Source organism: Taeniopygia guttata, chromosome 7, assembly GCF_048771995.1.
Source record: "Taeniopygia guttata chromosome 7, bTaeGut7.mat, whole genome shotgun sequence".
NCBI classification, from domain to species: domain Eukaryota; kingdom Metazoa; phylum Chordata; class Aves; order Passeriformes; family Estrildidae; genus Taeniopygia; species Taeniopygia guttata.
The window spans coordinates 15600252-15621620 of NC_133032.1; the positions used below are offsets into that span (position 1 = coordinate 15600252).

General features: G+C 36.7%; 1 protein-coding gene across 5 annotated transcripts in view; it reads left to right on the plus strand.

Moving 5' to 3' along the window:
- MYO3B (myosin IIIB) overlaps positions 1-21369 on the plus strand; it is a 198072-nt gene that overhangs the window by 146211 nt on the left and 30492 nt on the right. For 4 of the 5 annotated variants that reach the window (XM_072932222.1, XM_030278424.4, XM_030278427.4 and 1 more), the window contains 2 exons: positions 7111-7174; positions 8058-8196. In XM_072932222.1, the coding sequence (XP_072788323.1) occupies positions 7111-7174; positions 8058-8196 (203 nt within the window). The remainder of the gene's footprint in view (positions 1-7110; positions 7175-8057; positions 8197-21369) is intronic. The other variant, XR_012056978.1, reaches the window with a different exon arrangement.

Here is a 21369-nt window from a genome sequence, read left to right on the forward strand (position 1 = left end):
GTTGCTTGACTGCTCACTGGGGATTGAGATTCTAATTTATGATTCCCTTCATGTGCAGGCACCACCTTCTGTTTCTTTAAGTCTTTAAGGTGTGTGTGTCTTGTGATCTCTTTAGGACTGTTGATGATCACCTGTTCATTTGTTCTCCAGTCTGCACTGATGGTTGAAAGCAAGAGCTAATAAGATGTCTACTGTCAGTTTTCTCTGGCATCCAGAATTATAATTATTTACAATGTAAATAGGCTTATTCATAGGCTTTCATGTTTGGAGGCACAGAGCCTCTTTAATTTTTTTATTCACTTATTTAATGTATAGGAATGGTTCTCTTCCATTTTTTGCATTAAAATATCTCTGGAACTCTTTGTTACTCACCAAACAAATGTATTTGGATTTGGTACAACTTGGCTTAATTGTACATCTTTTGAGGCTGACAGAGATTTTATGGTTTGTTTACTGTTGAGGTGAATTTAGGCTCTGTGTTGTAGCACAAATGCCTTTAAAGACATTTAGCCACCAAATTTACAATGAAATCAGTATCTAAATGCATTTAGATATCTGACCTGACGATGTCTGTGTAAAATACGTTGGCAATTCAGGTCTTGCACCCAGTCCTGGTTGCAGTTTACAGTCAGATAAATAAATTCATCTTTTGCCTGGAGTTGGGAAATTGCCATTACTGCTGGCAGTTCTTAATTTATCCCAAACAAAAACTGCACAATATTTGCCTAATCCCATGCATTTCTCAGCAATGGCCTCAGGTTCCAGTGGTTTCAGCAAGACTTGAAAATGTCATCATTTCACAGGTAATGTTCAGAATCCTGGGACTAAATCCAGTAACTTAGTTGCCATAAATCAAGCATCACTTTTTCATGTAGCTGTTACTGGGCTGTTGTTTTAAGCACATGGCTGTTCAGTCATACAGGAGACTTGTAGGAAACAGAAAGGTGCAGATGCTTAATATAGTAGGTGGTAATCTGACCGTAGAGAAGGCAGCCTCGGTGTGACTTCACGTACTGTGGAACAAAAATAAAGAAAATAAAGTTCTATTTGCTCTTCATTTTCTTTCATTTCTATTAATTTGGTTTATTTTTATTTCTTTTTCATTTTTTCCCCTTAACTGGTAGTTCTGAAAAATGAGAAATGAACTTTTCATTTCTTGTTTTGTTGTATGCAGAGGAGTATAACTTTGCAGTTAAATTTATGGCAACCTGCTGCTCTTTTAAAGTTCTGTGTAAAAGCTGAGTTACAGTGTTATACGTAAAGCACTCAGTTTTACTAAGTCATGAATTTCAAAGTGTTCAGAAGAAATGAGCACTTAAAAAAAATTTATTCCATAGAAGAAATTGAATCTCTACACCTAGTTCATGCTCTTCAGTCAGTGAATGCAGGACATAAGCAAAATGAAGCTGATAAATGACATGGCTTTCTAATTAAATGCACATTTTAATTTAATTTAGTATTACATGTTAAAATGTTTCATTTATATGCTCAACTTGATTATCAAATGCAAAGCTGATGTGTCACAGGTAACTAAGGATGCATTGAGAGTTGGCAAATATACTCTGATTGGAGTTAAAATAGATAATGTAAATATTAGCAGGGCTTTGTCTCATTGAAAAAAATGTTTTTCCATTCAGTTCCACAAAGCTGTGGAAGTGTCTGTGACTCCTGCTGAAACAGGATCCTGAGAATAATTGTGCACCTGGGAAGCTGACACAAAGTTTTAATTATTCCCCAAAAACCATGCGTGTATGAAACACTTGCCAAGCTTTTTTTTGATGTCATCAGCCACTGAGAGGAAGCTGCAGACCTATGTAGCATCAAGGAACTGAATCACAATCAAGCCTTAAAAGGAGCAGTTATTTTAAAGTCAAACATGATCAAGATGTAAGTAAAACATGGCTCAAATGAGGAAAGTGGAAACCTTTCTGAGCCATTTTTACAACAGCTGAATTGCAGATTTACCATTCTGTATAGAGCTGAATAGGCAGCAGAGGAATGTGATGGGGTTTCCTCTTTCACAAGGAGAGTACGGACACCGACCTTACTTAATATCTACCTCCATTTTGCAATTGATCATTGCAGAAATCAAAAATGCTGCATTTTGCAATTGCCTAGCTAAAATTTCAGGTTAGTATTAGGGATCTTTTGAGCTAATTAGGAATAATTTATGGAGAAGTGAGAAGTAATTTTCTAAAACATCATGTGATTTGAACTTGTTAGATTGACAGATCTCTAGTGAATATATTTTTCATAAATATTCTTGCTTAGCAGGATAATCTACAGTTCAGTGACTAAGGACCTTAATCGATGCTACCTTGTTCATCTTCTTGTTCAGTCAGAGCTGTCATTCTTAAATATCTTTAAATCCTTTTAGAACCTCATCAAAGTATCTGTAACCTGCATGTTCCACCATCATCTTTTCCATTTCCTTCCCAAATGAAAATTGTGTTAAGTAATACTGATTTTATACTTCCCCAGGAAAGCACTTACTGTATTGTTAATTACTTTCTTCTAGCTCACTGTACTATATCTCAATGACTGCTAAACATCACAATATAAGATAGTTACATGTATGTGATCAGTGCCATCGTACTGTGTTGTGTAGAAGAAGGCATTGTTTCCACACAGTGACTTTGTTACGCATCAGTTGGGTCTGTGACTATAATTGTGTGTCAGTGAGTATCCCTTACTCCTTGGTTTCTTTTGGAGCTCTGTGTGTTAAGAGTAGAGGATACCAGACATCAGCACCAGTTCATACTCCTGAACTGAGTTCATTTGATTTTTTTGCCCTGTATCTTTCTCTTGTTACCTGTTTTGTATTATGTCCAGGCTTTGGTCAGCTTAGGTTTTCAAAACCCTTATTTTCAGTAATGACATTCACACGAGCCTTACAGAATCAAGATTATGTAATAAAGTCTGTACAAAGCTATGCAGGCACACCAATTTACATGTTTAAAAAATTATAGACAAAGAATAATTATCAGCATTTTTCTTTTCTACATAAAGTATGCATGTAAAAGTCAAATTCTAGAAATGGGTCTATTTCTGCTCTCTAATGGCTTGACTGATGAAGCAGAATCTGATTACTAAATTTGTATCACTATTAAGTGGTGGTACAAGGGCTTGAGATGGTAGGATTGAAATTAGAAACAGTTACATGAAATGTAATGAACTGCAATATGAAAGTCAATAGTGCTCCAAAGTTTACACTGGGAGGTGTATTAGCAGTGAGGATACATCAACTCACATGTGCATCATAACATTTTCTCATCACTGTCAAGATTTGGTTAAGATAGTATATCAGAGACTGCCCTTGAAGAAAAGTCCATTGGCAGCAAAAATGATCACATATCTCTATAAACCATGGTAAAGGATGGTGTCTAAGAAAGATGAAAAACTAAGGCTCATATGGTATCATTTCTCCAGTCATGAAAGGTTGATGTGAAAACAAACTCTTGATTCTGCTGAGAATCAAGAGAGAAATAATGGGCTTGCATTGCAGCACAAGAATGTTAGGTTAGACGTCAAGAAAAGCTTTCTAATGGTAAGTTGAGTTTAAACTCTGTGTAGATTACCTTGGAGAGTTGTGACAGCTTCATCACTGCAGGTCTTAAAATCAGGTTAAGCAAATGTATGGGGAAAAAAACCAGGTGTAGCTGATTTTTCTCTGAAAATGAGGGTGGCTTAGATGATTTGTCAAAATTTTTTAATGATTTGTAAACACACAGTGACTTCTTGAACTGTAATATTTCTGTGCCAGTGGGTTTGGCATTGCAAGCCAGCTTTTATAGCATCGTAGTGCCACCAGCTGTTGCTACATCAGTATAGGGAGTAAGTATAGAAATTGATCTAGAGGAATTCTCCATGTGTCTGCTTTACTTGCAATGGCATTGTCACTGTGCCTGAAAAATGAATGAGGTTCATTTCTCAATTGTTTGCTACAGCTGGAGGCCCACTGAAACAGCAGGCTATGTGGATTTACCTGCATGGGCACTGGTGGATTAGCACATAACCACAGTATTCCGTGTATCACTGAGAGATTAAACATTATTTCAGTCACATGAGCACAAATTCATGTAGGAACTGGTTTGATGTGAATTCTCCTGTTTCATATTAAAGCTCTTCTGTCTTCTGCTGTGGTTTCTTTATTTGATCTGCAGGCTTCTTCTCACTAAAGTGAGGCTCACTCTGTCAGTCAACAACAAAACATTCCAAGAATTCTTTTGATTAAAAGGAAAAGAAAAATAATCACTATGTTGATGTGTTTCTGTTCTGATTGGAGAGCTGATTGAAAGGGTCACATCTCTACATTTTAAACCTTTTTTTTTCCAGGATCTTCAGAAGAATGCCATTGGGTCTTGGTGATTTATTCCCTTACACCCTTCCCATACTTCCTCCTTGGGTGATTTCAGTTTCTGTCAAGATCACAATGCAATTTCTTGTATAAGGCATCTTTTGAATATGAATTTTCATTTCTTTCCTCAAGAAAAGCTGGTATAAAGACATTCTGGTTTCCTTTAATAGCTTCACTTTCCTATTTTTAATCATAACAAATATTGAGATTATTGCTTGTGATGGAGATAGGAAATCTGCAGGCCTTGTGGCATGCAGTAGAATCCACGGGCCTGATTCTGATGTCACTTGAGCTTCTAATTACTTTACTGTTCCCAAGTTTAGTTACTAAGGATTTTTAAACGTTAAATGGGAATTTGGGCACAATTTTTTAGTGTCATCTGTTTTTTCCCTCCTTCCCATCCCTTTGGAATTTTTCATCTACCCACACTGGAAGGATTTAATTTGTTCTATTCAATAAAATATTGCTTTTGCAAAATGAACTGTATTATTTCTAGTAGAATAACTAGTAGTGTTTCATTTAAATAATGAAAGTAAAAGTGCCATTACTCATAATGGACAGAGTAACTCCAAAACTAGATATTTTTTCTCCAGCATAAGTTAATCTCCATTACTAGATTTATGTTGCTGTGGTTCAACTGCTTTCAGTGCTAAGGATAGTGAGTCTATACACTATACAGATGTGTAGACAGGCCTTAAGAATCAATATTTCTTTCTTTTTCCAATGTTTCTTGCTAATGGAGTGATTTATAGACAGTCTGTATGTGAAGACTGAGTCATATTATATAGCTCAGTAGCTGAGCAGTCAGCAGCAAATTGTTGAGTTCCTGACTGAAACCAGGTCCATGAACCCAGATCTGCAGTAGATATCATGTTTTCAGAAGTATTCCCTGCCAGTATGATTTTGTGGTGGGTTGACCTTGGCTGGCTGCCAGGTGTCCACCAAGCTGCTCTGCCATTCCCCATCTTGTCAGGACAAGGGAAGAAAAATGCAATGAAAAGCTCATGAGTAACAGCTAGTAATCAAGTGCATACTTCTGGTAGCAGCAGTAATTCTGTGGAAGGTTGGGCTCCCTTGTGGCAAATACAACCCAAATTAGGATTGTTTTAATCAGAAACAATCACTGGCATCCTGACAGAGAGTTGGGGTTTAGGAGCTTCCAAATTCCAGAGGCTGATTTTTGCTAGCTTAAGTTGTACAGAAGGGAAGTTGCCGATTTTTACCTTTGTGCTTTAAACAATTATATAAGGTTCTAGCTGTGGCACAGTTGCCTATTTTTTTTAGAAAAAGACAAAGATTATTTTCATGCTGCTTATTTAGATCCAGATCCAAACCACTACAAAATCTGAATATTTAAATTTATATGATGATTCAGTCTGGTTTTGGCATTGTAGGCCATTTGCAACATACTGATCTGACAGAAATTTTTTATTTTGACATCCACCACAGTGGTATTTGAGAATTATTCATTATTTTTACCTTGTATTTGATTTATTTTCAGAAATATTGGGGAAAAGGGGAGTGTATCATCTCAACAAATGCTTGAGGAAATTATGGGGGAAAGCGACAGGTTCTCTAACGAGTGCCACTAAATAAATTATTATCTAAATAATATATATACAAGATAAATAGTAATAAAAAACTTTACAGATAATATAGTGTATGCACAAATGCAGTGTATAATACAGTCCTAGACATATGTTATACTTTCCACTTTAAGAAGTGTGCCAGTACTAAATGATATTACTTTTCTAAAATGGATCCCTTCATTTCCTCCAAGGAAAACATAAGCCTAATTCAATTTACATTTTAGGAAGAATGTTTTTCTTCTCTTTTTTTATGTCAAAGAATAAAGGGGGACTTAAATTCCCCTTACCTGACATGCAAGTCCAAAGTTCCCTTATGAAATTGAAACATTACAGAAAAGATGAACATTTACCATGTTCATGAATTTCATTCTTTTAACTATGAAAAAGTCTTTGTTTTAATCCCATTTGAGGACCATGAGCACACCAAATAATTTCTATTAACCTCATTTTTTTTTTTTAATCCACTAAATGAAATTGGTAGCATCTTTTTTTTGGTATTGCATAGCTGAAGATTCTAAAACAAGTTCTGTCTGAGTGGACTTTACTGTTGAAGAAATCCATTGATTTCAAAGGCCTGACAATGTGGATCACGGCCAGCAGAAGGTTTTTATGTTACTTCAATCAGCTTTAATGAAGTAGGAGTTGACCTTTAATATTTTTATGGTGACATAATGTGATGGTAAAATAGTTACAGATATAGAGAAAGAATGTAAGATATCTTACTTTTTGCTCTGTCCTTAACCCACATGTGTTTCACTTCTTCCTCATCCATCAAATTTTGAGTGTCTAAGTTTGAATTTTCTGAAAATAGCTTTTCATAGCCCTGGGAAAAATATTTAATGTAAAATCTTAGCAAATTAATACCTTACTTCAATTTCATTGAATTCTCATAAACTCATTTTACACATCTGCACAGACACACACATTTTTAATGACAAATTCATTGCTCATAACCTGTTGCTGTGTTTAACAGTGTGCACTTTCTTATAAGAGGAAATGGGACTGGTCTGGGTTTTTTTCTGAATTGGTTGTATGTGCATATTTAGAAATTGGGGGAGGGAGAAAAGGGAAAATCAACAAAAAAAGTGTGTGCCAGTAAACTTTTTATAAGAGTGAAGAAATTACAATATTTAAACTATTTTTTTTCTTTTTCTTTGCTTTTAGGCAACAAACCAGTAACCAGTCTTCTCCCGTGGTGCCTGATTTTCTTGACAAACAAACTAAAAAGGTACTACTAAGTTTATATTCTAAAACAACATCCCCTTATAACTTCAAATTCCTGAGTCTACAGTTCTGCAATGTGTTCATGTCTGCTTGGCATAACCATCGGAACATGAAACCGTTAGTGATGTTTTGAAGTCTTTGAGACAAAAGCCTGCTTGCTAAGAACTTTAGTTCTGTAGAGAGACAGGGAGGTACAGTGAATAAGAGAATCAAAAGGCTGGAAATTTGCTGCTGAGAATAAATGCTAGCTGCTCCCTGAGGTGATTTGTCTGTGCACTTCACTTTCTACAGATGTTAGAGACTCTTTTTTAGTAAGGACCTGAGGTTCTTTGGTAGCACTTTGATATCCTGCTCGAATTCAATATGTGAAATGGAGGAGTCGCTCTGTGACTTGGAGCACAGCATAGTCTTTGAAGTCTGATCCAATTTTTGCTGCTTACCATTTGATGTTGAAAGGATGAAATGGAGAAAATGTACAGTTTTTGCCAGTAACTCTGCTGAGCATATGTAAGATTAAAAAAACAAAATCCCTTGGATGATGTACTTAGAAATGTTAAGCAGATTAATACCTTCCTATAGCTTTTTCTAAAGATACAAATTAACTATGAGAGGAAATCAGCCTACAGTGCATGCTATGATTTAACTGCGTGAGGAAAAGGGATAAATAAGTTAAATGGAAAAAAGTAAACAAATGTTTGTGACATGGGTGCTAAGTCAGTGTTGCTGAAAGCCACAAGAATCTTGTGTTACTTAAATCTAGCATTAGATATTTCAGAGAGCCTTTGAAAATAACAAGTTGCTCTCTATGAGATCACAGCTATAAGTTACCATAAGCAAGTGAAATCAATACATTTCTTATTTGCCTAAACCAGCATTCTTTATTCCAGAATAATTTGGATGGGATTTCTGCTTCTCCATTTATTCTAAAACATTCATTTGAAACGAATGATTCACAATCAATTAGCCAATCCCAGGCAGTTGCAGACCATCAGTTGTCAAGTCTCTTGACATCCTGTAAAAAAGGAGGTAAGAAATAATAAAGTAGCAGAGATATTTTATTTACTGCTTATAAGCTATATGTTGCCAACATGTAACTTGCTTTATATATTGATGAGATCATTTAACAATTCTTTGAAAGGAAGGAAACATAACAGAAAAACTTTCTTCTACACATTTTCACTCTGGAAATAGGAAAAAATCCTTAAGTATCTGTATTACAGAGGTAAAAGTAAAATTATTTTTTAAATACACCTTATGTTAAAAGTGTCATTACTAATCTCAAAATACCCTTTTAATGAAATCAAATCTACCTTCAAGAGCTTCAGCTTTCCTTTGCCTTCCAACCTCAGAAGTCCAAGACGGTAATGAAATCTCTCATGTTGGGCAGAATGAAAGACGACTAGTTTGTTCACACACACAAAGATTCAGTCAGCAACATGGGAACATTGCAAAAATTCTACAATTTATGCAGTGCAATTTTTTTCCTTTATTTGCTGTTATGTTACTTTTGCCATGTTCAGCAAGAGTTTAAAAACTTAAAGTAAAACATTTTGACGTTTTTTGAATTTTATCTGGTTTATCTTTGGATATTCCAGGAAATCATTACCTATCAGAATACTTTTCTCTTATCATGTGTTTTATAATCATCCTATCTTTGCAAATCCATGAATGCAGACTTTATTACTAGACTGTAAGAATAACTTTCACAGTTTTAAGATGAAGTAGGTTGATAATATGATATCTGTAATCAGAGCCAAAATGTATATGATAGTAAATTAATTTCCAGATTAATACTGCAAATTAGTTGTTTATAATGTTGTGCTATTAATTAACATTACTATTTATTTATTTAATGGGACACCTTTCATCTTGTAAATCTACAAATATTTATCTGAATAATTAAGCCCTAATCCTGCAATTTATATGTTTAAATTTTACAGAGTTCAGTAAAACAATTTACAATGTAAAGGTAAGAAGATAGGTATTTTTAGGGAATTTGTTGTGTTAATTGAATGTTTTTCCTCTTTTAAACAGGCATAATGTGCTTTCCATGCTAAAAAGAGAATAGCATATAAACAGAGCAGATTGAGAAATTCATTCTTCCCTCTTCATGCATTTCAGTCCATATGGGTTTTGAATCCATTGTGTGGAACTGCAGGGGAAGTTTGCATTTCTATCTTAAATTACTGCATGTTAAACAATAAACCTGTCAAACAGAAATATCTTCATTGCAGCAAATCCTCTTGGGGGAAGCAGTCAGGGCCCAAATCCATCATCTTTGCTCTCACTTCGTATTGTATGTTGTTACCTTGCAACTGGTCTCCTTGAAATCAAAGACCTTGTATCTGAGGTAAAACAATAAGAGTAAAACTGGCAGAATTACACCCTTAGCAAACACAATTCAGAACCATTACCCAGTAGTTTAGAGTGTCTTCAAAAATATGAAATGATAGAAGAACAAAATTTGAAGAGGAGATAAATGCAACATTGATCTGAACTATTGAAGAGACATCTATATTTAAATGAATAAGCATGCAAATGCAGAGAAGTAAGGAGTTTCCTAGTTAAGCATGAAAATATTCAGATAGATGATCATATAAATCACACTTCAGTGAGTAACTATTAAGGAAGTAAACCTGGTGAAGAATAGTAACTTCTTTGGGTGCTTTTAAAAGCACAGCTTGCATACAGAGATGCTTTCACCTGGTGCTCAGTCTGTATTCAGCCCTAATGTATGAAGTACACTTTTAAGCAGGTAGTATTCTTACACCTACTGTGAAAACCAAGTGAAATAGGAAATGTCTCTTTGGAACAAGAAAGCACATATAAAAATGTATGAACTTTACAATTTCGGGTGATACTACATAAGCTGCTATTCGCACTAAAAAGCTGCCCACTAGGTAGTCCAAACAATGCAAAGACTGTTACTTTCATAGTGAAACATTTTTCTGCAATGTTAGAGACTGATTTTTAATTATCTGGAAGTTACATTACGGACAGCACTAGTCTGCCAGCTTGGTGATGCTGGACCTGAAATAAAAAGGGCAATGGGGAAGGGAATGTGACAGATTTCTGCACTGGTCCATGACCAGTTATGAAGCAGTGTTGGTGTTTGCTTAAGTAGGAAGTCTGTGTGCAGGCTTAAGCACAAAAGGAAGGACAGGCTGCTTATTTGTCTTGAGGCCTTAGTAGGTGAGGGTCTAGTTCAGTCAAGAGAGGACAGAACACAAAAGGACAAAGTGCTTGATACGAGTTTGCGTGTTTTTGTATTAATTGGGCAGTCTGTTCTCCCATGTCCTGTTGTCTGGCTGTCTAATAGCATGGGCTGCCTGTCCTTAATAACAGATTGGCAAAGGAAGAATAGAGAAGGAAATTTCCACAAAAATAATGCAAAGACTATCTATACTCTGTAATTAATACGGAGACAAAAACCTCTTTTTCACATCAAAAGCCTTCTCACTAGTTCATAGAAAGATGGAGCAGTATGGCCAAACCACAAGCCCAGCAAGTGCATGCATGTGCTGTGGTTCTATAGGGTCACAGGGGCTGGTTTTACACTGCGCAGAGTGGAAGACATCCCCTTGTGCTCTGCCAGAGCACTGGGGCAAGACCAAGTAACAATGCTGAGAATTCCCTCCAGTGTTTCTGGTATGACACCATGCTAGGGCAGAGAGTCCAGTCATTAGTAACAATTAAGCCAGAAGTTAATTATTCTAGTCACAATATAGTACTGAAGGAATCAAAATAATATAATCTCCAGAGGCCAAGTAGTGGTATTCCCATAGATGAAATAGATAGTGAGAATGTTTGAAATTCTTAATGAAGGGTGCTTCATAGGGAATTGACCAATGTAACTTTGCTTCAAAGGTAAATGTGACAGATTTTCTGAGATGCAAAGGAAATATATTTGCAAAAGGAAAACTAACAGCAAAGCTCTGCATTGACCAAACAATGACGTAATTTTTTATGCTTAGCACAACATTTTGAACAAGTGAGAAAATACACAAATAGTCTCTGGCCATGGACATTCTCTTGTGGGAGAACAATGTGTCTTATGGATATGTTCAGTTTATGCCTGGCACCCCACATTGCAATGCTGAAACTTTGTGAAAAGTAGAGAAATTTGCCAGGATTCTGTGAGATCTGGAAGTATAGTCTTCAGTGTTGTCTACAGCCACAGTCAGAGGCAGTGAATAGTCCATTTCATTAAAGTCTTTGATTTTAGATTCTTTAACCTTTTCTTTTTTCAAAACTAGTGGAAATTAGAGCTTGGCATGTTTCAAGCTGGAGTCTCGTTAGTCAGTGACCCATTTTTAATGTTTTTCTTGCAATACGTTTTTTTGGGGTTTTTTTGTGTTTTTTTTTTTTTTTTTTTTTTTAATAATTTTTTTCTCTTCCTTTCTGGTAAACCAATCATAAAATGGGATTTGGTGAATGTAGCTTTGCTGGCTTTGGAGAAATGTATGAAGTCACTGGGTTTTGCAGTGATGGAGGACAAGCAGATAATTAAATATAATCAAGTTACTGCTTGATGGGGAGGAAGGCTGCTGCCCACCTTGCTCACTGTGGGCAAGTTTTAGTAGGGGCATTGTGGGCATGGGAGACATTATTTCCAAAATGTTACTCTGTGGTTGTCATCACAGAGATGAATGTTACAGGTTCATCACCCTAAACAAGAAATTTAAAATAAATGATGACTTCATTAGAAGAAGATGATTCATTAGAAGTTAGGATTTAACTCCACTTTTAGGTAAGTGTTCCAATTTTAATGTAAGAAGCATGATCCTGTTAAAATACCCAAGCCAGAAAGAATAGTGGTTTGGATGTTTGATCTTTGCTTCAGAGTACAGTTTCCTTTGTGGCAGACTTTATTATTGAAAATACTTTTAAACTGCCACAGTCTAAAGTCTTGATTCGATGTCTTGTACTTCCAAGTGAAAGGTGCTTAAATTTAGAGAAGCATGTTACACTACATGGTAGATAAATGTTGTAGTAGAGTTTTAACTCTGGTCTCATTTCATTCCTACTTTTACATTTTTTGAAAAAAGTTAACGGCTATGGCAAAGCAATAATCAGTAGTTACTTGGAAATGGGGGCCGTTTTTATCCTTGGATTCACAGAATTGCTATATCCCAATGCAGTAGGTATAGTAAAGAACAGGCAGTATCTCACACAAAATGTGGTATCAAGATCTGAGTGCCTTGTAATGAAAGATGCCACTTCACTTTGTGCAAGTAGAGAGAGATCAATCCAAGCCATTCAGCTGTTTGTGTAATTCAGCTTCCTGTTTGATTTTGTTGTAACAAACCTTCCTTCCTAAGTAAAAGCCACTGCTACATGATGTAGTGTGAAATACTACATGGACTTTCAACTACTTGTCACTGCAGATGGGATGATATTGACACATAATGCCATTCCTTTCAGAATCCTATAATTCAGGAATTTAAAGGAAAAAAATTGTAATCTATTTAGAATTACTTTTGGTTGTTTAAGCAGGAGTTCCATTTCATCATTTTTAAGCTCTCCACTGAGACTAATCTTACACTGAGGGAATATAAATGGTGAAAAACTTGACTGTAGTCAGTAAAATCATAACAGTGAGCAGAATCGGGTCTCTTGGTTATATAAAAAAAAGACATGAACATTTTTCTACATATCTGGGGTTTAGGGGAGTTGGGCAAAATATTTGGTTTTGTTCCAGCTGATTTTTCTGAGTGGGTCAGGTTTGAGTTGGTCATTGTTTTGCAAATAAAATAGCATGATCACAGGACAGTTTAAGCATTACAAGGAACTCTAAAAAGGCCATGCTAGTGTTATATGATCAGATTGTGTTGAGCATGCTGTAGCTCTGTGTGAGGCCATAGTATTCTCCTACAACATACTACACTGTAACAGACAAATTACTGTTAGCCATGTTGCAGCTGAAGGCTCCAACAGAGAAGTTGCTGATGTGGTATGTTGTATAATGAATTTCCAGTGAAAAGATCCTACTAGTGTTCTGTGGCTTTTGAACAAAAATCTGACTGGGCATGTGCAGGAGAAAAAGTGGCTTCTTCTTATTTTTCCTAAAAGAATATCACTGGATTACTGATCTCATATCTCATCACACCTGGGATAAATGCTTTGGGCTTAGTAAATGGAAATCATGTTTCCAGATAATTCATTTTATCTTGCAAATGTATAAGTAAAATTCCTCATAAGAAAATACTTTTTAAGATCTCTCTTGAGAAAATAAGCAGGTAATAAGGCCATGTCTCAAAGCAGTCATTATTGTTAAGAGAGTGATGGAGAATGGTGCTGCACCCACTTTGTGTCTGGTCACTAGTGGTGTCCCCCAGGGATAAGTGTTGGGTTCAGTCCTGTTTAATATCTTTATTGGTGATCTAGAAGAGGAGATGGTGTCTACCATGAGCATATTTGCAGACAAACAAAGTTTAGTCAGAATGTTGATCTGCTGGAGGGCAGGAAGGCCCTGCAGAAGTACTTGGACAGGCTGGATCGATGAGCATGAGGTTCAACATGACCAACTGCTATGTCCTACAAATTGGCCACAACAGCCCCATGCAGTGCTACAGGCTGGGGGCAGAGTGGCTGGAAAGTGGCTCAGTGGGAAAGGACCTGGGGGTGCTGGTAGACAGCAGCTGAACATGAGCCAGTGTGTGCCCAGGTGGCCAGGAAAGCCAGGGGCATCCCGGCCTGTATCAGGAATAGCATGGCCAACAAGGCCAGGACAATGGCTGTCCCCCTGTACTCAGCACTGGTGAGGTCACACCTCGAGTGCTGTGTTCTGGGTCAGACCTGGGACCCTCAGTTCAGAAAGGACATTGAGGTGCCAGAACAGGTCCAGAGAGGGGCAGTGAAGCTGGTGAAGGGTGTGGAGAGCGAGTCCTATGAGGAGCAGCTGAGGGAGCTGGGGGTGTTTAGCCTGGAGAAGAGGAGGCTCGGGGAGACCTTATCAGTCTCTACAACTCACTGGAAGGAGGGTGTAGCCAGGTGGAAGTTAGCCTCTTCTCCCAGGTAACCAGCAACAGGACAAGAGGTCACAGTTTTAAGCTGTGCCAGCAAAGGTTTATGTTGGGCATTAAGAATAATTTCTTCACAGCAAGGGTGATTAAACATTGGAATGGACTGCCAGGGAAGTGGTGGAGTTACTGTCCCCGGAGACTGAACGTCGCACTCAGTGCTATGGTCTATTGACAAGATGGTGTTCACTCATAGGCTGGACTCAATCTCAGAGGTCTTTTCCTACCAAGTTGATTCTGTGATCGTGTTTCTATCATTATAGGAAAGAATAATCACCTTTCTAGGCTTGTGAGGCTGCATGGTTATGTAGATGGACACTTCTGGTACTGTGCATTGCAATACACATGGTGGGACCCTGCAGGAGCCCCTAGGAAGAACCATCACCTCCCACACAGTGGAAATCCTGAATTTTCACTTTCTGGAATTGTACAGGAGCCTTTCAGCTTCACTAGCCATTAGGCTGAGAAACAGTAACTCATTTTCAGGATTTCAGTTCTTAACCATATAATTTAGTGTGAATTTAGAAAATATAACTGCAAACATAAGTGACATCAGTTGCACTTCTCTCGGCCTTATGTAAATTTTTCAGCTGAGACTTGCAGTGATGCTGTTTGCATTCTGAACTGATTCACCCATCAATGGCTTCTGTTAAATCTTTTGCTACTCTGTAATGGCATAATATGCAGCCTGAATTTTGCCAAAGTATCAGACCAACAAATCTGAAAAGAAATTGGCTGTTCATAAATCTTTCTTTACTGCACAGCTTCTTAATTGTTTTTTTCCCCTCCAACAGGCAAAGACACAAACAGTGGCAAGTGATAAATACAAGCTTTGATTTGTTAAACACATGTTAGCTCTATGTTTAGCCCTAGGCAGTGAATTTCATTATAGGCTGGTTTACTTCTGGATTGGTTATTGTGATTGCTTCCAATGCGAAAAGATTTGACCTGCAGCCATGACTGATTAGTATCAGAGGTGAGAGATAAAATAAGATGCAAGTAAACTGCAGAGATAAATTGCAATAGAGTTCTCCAGAGACAACTCAGTACTTGTTCTATGTAAAACAAGTTGAAATTCAGCTTGTAATGACTGCATTGTGATAAAAATGGATTGTAGAACTCTCTCATTGAAATATCAAAAAATATAGTAAGAAATCCAAGAAATTTAATGAAGTTAAATAAGTACATGATAATGCTGTGCCAAAACCCTGTAGGTTTTAATAGGGGTTCAATTTCTTCTCTTAACACACAATATCCTGATGTAAGCTGCTGTTCACCTGCTCTTTGTCTTCATTTTCTATCCACAACATACAGATTTGTTTGAACACTTCTTTTTGTTATATCTTTATGAGTAGTTAAGTTTTTTGTCATGTAGCACTTCACTGTCCTGTTGTTATTGTTTGAAAATTCTTTTAAGTATTCCCTATCAGTCTTATTTTTGTTATTTTGCCACAGTTACTAGTGGTCTGAATAAGCAGCATATCTCAGATGACTGATGTACTCTGGTATATAGTGTTGCTCCTAATTCATTATTCTTCTCTTTCTAAAAAAAGCCACACCATTTTTTCTAAGTAAACTTTGTTAGTGTAAAATGCAGTGAAAATAACTATAATAATATTTTCATGATGGCTTTTATTCCCAATTTGCAGAATTTTTCTCACATCAGAAAATTTTAGATAATTTCTTTATTTCTAGGTATTTTGTAAGAAAAAGTCTAAGACTGTTAATAGTTTTCTTTTATAGAGCTATGATTTAATCTGATAGCTGTATGTTGCCAAACAATTTCTCAGTGTTTGCTGGTATTTAAAAATCTGAATTCACTCTATTAAATTCCCCACACTGAGTACTACTAGCTGAATTTCACATCTTTCTAGAAGATATTGCATGCTTTCACAAATAATTTTTATTGTTCTTCATAGATATGTGAAGAGATAACATGCTAGTAAAAGCAGTAACATATTTATGTGAAGTTGGAGAATGTTACATGAGGTGTGTGAGATAGTTCAGAAAGTACCATAACAAATTAAATTCTAATGTATTTTGTAAGGGTTTGGATTTTTTTTCCTCTGTTCTAAATTTGAGTTATTATTCTAGTAGATTGTGATTAGTTGCTGAAAAATCATATACAGCTCAGCAGAAGCCCAAACCATGGCATGTAAAATGCATGGTTAATCAATGCAAATGAAAAAAAAAAACAAACAAACTGAAACATCTCTGACAAGTAAAGGATAGATACTGAGGACAAAATGTTTGCAACCACATATGTGAAGATATAGATACTACAAGTTACTCATAGATACAGTTTGATAAATAGGTATTCCGTTCACTAAATCATTTACTGGTTCTGAGGCATTTGGTCCATCATTACTTCTCTCTACTCACTAGAAGTATTTTGTATTTCAGCTATCTCATGGATAGCCTCAGATGATTCTAATGATTAGGCAGAGTAAAGTGACAGCCAATACTAGCTCGTTGCAGTAATTGTGAGCTTACAGAGCTCCCTTCTGACCCCAGGCAGGGATAATCTTTCTTGAGAATCTTCCTTGCCTATGGAGAGAATTACAGGAAAAAGTTGTTGTGCTCAAGTGTTGGCAGTACAGCAGAAAAATAATGCCACACCTGCACCTCCCTGGCTTATGCCACCTGTTCCCCCAAGCGAAGGTCAGAGTAGCAAAATCACAGGAAGTATTGTTACTAATACCACTGGGAAAATCAGGAGCTGCTTTCCTCGTGTGGTCAGGCAGGCAACAAGCATATCTGAATCGTAACACAACATGTATAAAATAAGGGTTTTATGAATTCTAATATTTACTTTCCTAAAAATACCTCAGTACCTTTTCTTTGTCCTTAACGTTTGTCCTGCCTTGTATATGTGAAAACATAGGCAATTAACAAAGTGAGAAGCAAGAAGCACAACTATATAATTACTAAGTATTGCCTCTTGCTTGTCAGGTTTGTCTGCCCTACCAGGCTAAGTCTGACAGGGAGAATGCAGACATGACTAACAAGCTGAATAGCAATAAGAATACCCATGAAGATTTAATCATCTTTAATATGTCCTTCTTCATCTGACTGTCTTACATTTTATTGGGAATCAAATATAAATTATTCATGTGATTGCCTAGTATTAAAAAATTGGAAAGTTGTGCCAGCTCTTTACCTTCAGTTGCAGGTACTTTTTGTCCCAGGAAGAACGTCTTCGATTCTTTGTCTGTGGCTTTGTGAGTGCAGTGCTGTTCTTGCGACTCTGTCTCGCCAATGTGTTAATGTTGCCGCCTGCAAACACACAAAAGTTGCAGTCAAAATAGGGTAAAAATAATATATTGTTCCAGCCTCTTTTTGCAGTTCTGGGATTTGCAAACACCAAAATACCCCGCAGCAAACTGGTGCAATTGTTTTTTCTACATTCTTTTAATGCTGTTTTTTACTGCATATTCTTAGTCACGATAAAGAGCATGACTATCAAATGAGTAACAGCAAGCTTGTCAGTTTTAAAGGGCTTATTTGGAAAGAAAAAAAACCAAAACAACAAGTAATTTTGCTGCAACTCTAAAAAAAAAATAGCTAATTTTAGTAGCAGCATAGGTAGAGTTTCAAAACCTAAGAACAACTAGTTGGTATAGTTAAAAATTGCTAGTAGGGGTACTTGTGTAACAAAAATCTTTGACCTGTTGATTTGTTTTCAGAGACAGGAGAATTCAGGTCTGCATACTGTCTCACCTAATGTCCCAAAAGGGCACAGGAACAAGATTCCAGTTTGGTCTAATCCCTCATATTTTGCTCATCAGACTTTGAGACTAAGTGATATAAATTTCTTTCATCTGTTTGTTGTCCATGTGCTTCCAATTAATATTTCATTCATAAGAAACGGATAAATTGGAAGTTCTTAATCTCCTCACAAGGATTTCCCCTTGGAATGGTATTCAGAACAGCTGTAAGTTCAAGTCTATAGTATATATCAGTTTTCTGACTGCATATCCAGGCTCACACTTTGTGTCTTTTGATCATTGATTTAGGACCCAAGAAGGGTAAATTCCTCAGCTTCATATCTAAAGGAGCTTAACTGCTTTAGAAAAATGAAATTTTGCGTGACTATATATAGATACTCTTATTTGTAATCTGTAGTCTACTTTAAAACATTCCCTGGGAAGAACATAGTCATCAGATAGCCATAGGCAGACATGTCTCAGGGCATTGCAAATGAAGTAGGATTTTCATTATTGTCTTTCATCATCATAAGCAACTTACAACATAGAGCTTTCAAAATCAGATTGCCTACATGGTTAGTGGCATGCCACACAAGCTAATCATTGCCACATATTGAAGAAAATCACTGTTAATTCACAGAACTCTTTCTTCTTGTCCCACCCACAAAATAAATATGCACAGTCAGAAAGCATCTGCCAATTTTCTCCTTAAATTCTGTAACTTGTTTGTGGAATTGTAGTCACTTGTGGTGTAACTTGCAAGGATAAAAAAAAAGAGAGAAAAAAAGAGGAACCAATCTAATATTTTTTTTTTTAAGTGATTATAACAGTAAGGCAGAAAATGCTGACCATAGTGGATTAAACCATGCAGAACTTCACATGTAGGGAAGATGTGTGACAGACATGGACAGACATCATGGAATTAAAACCAAGCCAGAAGTGGAGTGAAGAGGGACTATGCCATCAAAGAAGAAAACCTGTGCAGACAAGCACGATAGAGAAAGAAGCAAATGATATGAAAAATGAAAAAGATACTGTTCAATTTCAATAAGAACAGAAGGCTTGGTAGCCTTGGCAAATGTCCTGCTGTTTTCTGCAGCATTTCTTTACTCCTATCTAGTTTTTCAGAGAAAAATGTAATTCTAGTTTAGAGCATTTGAAAGGAGAATTACAGTTCATTCTCTGTTTTAAAAGGCAACATATTTTTGAATGGCAGCACTTACCAACAATTTCCTTTTGCTGTACTGCCCATATTATTGCATTACAGTTTGCAGTGCTTTATATTGTTAGCAACATCGTTTTTTGTTATGCTTAGGAAGCCTGTGTCTCTGAAAGGGCAGAGCATTAATTGGTCCAAAATCTTTGAAAATAAAGAGACCAGATGAAATAAGGGAAATTTTCCTTTTTGTAATAACAACCTTTTCTTCAGTAACCCTTTTTATTTTCTGTTTTGGAAGCTAATCAAACCAACCAAACAAAAAAAAAGGTAACAAAGGATGTAAATATCTATCATTGATCAGGAGAAGAGACAAGGTAGAACACAGTTCTCCAGATAGTGCAGTGAGTTACACAATTAATTCTGCCTTAAAACTGAATTCCAGAAGTTAACTGAGACAGGAGGAATTGAGATTACCCCTGCTGGATTTCTAGGGTTTACAGTCTTACATTCTGTATTTCACTATCACATCCATTGCAACTGTATGACCATGATGTTTTTGTCTTTGCAGACAAGGACTGAAGACAGTTTCAGGTTTATTTCATAATGTTATTTTTAATTCCTCTGCTTGTGCCCATCTCCATATTCAGTGTTGGACCTAAGCAAAAGTTTTTTATTTTTTAATTTAATGACGTTTAGTGTCAGGCCTAAATTCATTAATCTGTGACTTTATGACCTATGATTAAACCTATGACTTTGTGACTCTTAACCTATGAGAAGGACTTGAGGGTTCTTATGGATGAATAGCTGGACATCTGCCAACAGTGTGTACTTGCAGCCCAGAAGGCATGGCTCCATCAAAAGGAGAGTGACCAGCAGGTCAAGGAAGGGGATTTTTCGCTTCTACTCTGCTCTCATGAAGCCACACCTAGAGTGCTGTGTTCAGCTCTGGGGTCCTCAGTACAAGAAAGTCATGGACATGCTGGAGTCCATAGGTGACCATAAAGATGATGAGAGGGCAGGAACGCCTCTTCTACTAAGGCAGTCTGGGAGAGCTGGGGTTATTCATCCTGAAAAGGGGCTTCAGGGAAACCTCATTGCAGCCTTCCAGTACTTTAAGGGGGCTTGTGAAAAAGAGGGAGAGCAACTTTTTGCATGGGCAGATAGCAATAGGAGAAGGGGGAACCATTTTAACTAAAAGAGGACAGATTTAGATTAGAAGTCGGAAAGTTCTTTACTCAGAGTGTGGTGAAACACTGAATAGTCTGCCCAGAGAAGTTTTGGGTGTCCTATCCCTGGAAGTGTTCAAGGTCAGGTTGCACGGTGCCCTGAGCAATCTGGTCTGGTGGGTGACATCCCTGCACATGGCCAAAGATTATAACTAGATGATTTTTAAAATCCTTCCAGCCCAAGATTTCTATGATTCTATGGCTTTCTGCATCTTATCTATCTTTCCAAATATAATGGAATGTTGACAAGAGCTTGAAATCAAGTTCACACTCTTTTAGAGCTTCTTGTGGTAGCTTCTTGATGTCTTATGATTATGCAGGATCATCCACAGCAGAGGATGTGAATGTGCCTTGCTTTCTGGACATAATTATTTAAATGTAACAGCTTTCACCTCTATTGATAGTTGTTTCTGAGAACCAGAAGCAGATTTATTATTTGAGTTGACAATTTAGGATCAATATTTAAGGTCAGCCTTTACCAGTGGGTTAGCAAGATCTTTTATTCCTTGTTGCTGAATGAGTGTGTCCAGATTAATCTCTGGGTAAAGCCTTTAGCTAGCGAAGTAATAATAAAAAAAAAAAAAAAAAAAAAAAAAGACTTACTGGGAAAAACCCTTTCTTTGTGTTCTTATGTTCTTTCTTTATGCTCTGTTAAAAACTGAAATAAAATTAGTGGCAGATGACATACATATTCCCTCAATATTGTCAAATTCTGCAAATAAGAAAGTCCAGGAATAAGAGCACCATTGTCTGCCTTTAGATTTGTAGTTGCTTTACTGTAGTCAGAAAAAAGCCAAACTCAGGAAGTACATATGCTCTGTAAGACAGCTGAGTTTAACTGTAAAGGAGTAAGGGTTGTGTTTACCATGTCCTTTGCGAGTCAACTGGAAAATTGCAAGTGCTGGGTTGATGCAGGACAAATGTCTCTCATAACCTCTGAAAAGGTACAGCAGAAGATTTCCTCATATCTGCAGAGGTTGCTCTAGTTCAACATCAACTGAAAATGGGAAAGACTAGAGGATATGGGAGAAAGATTATTTCTGGGAACTGCAACCCTTTATCCTGGTGGGTTTTGTTCAGGTTTG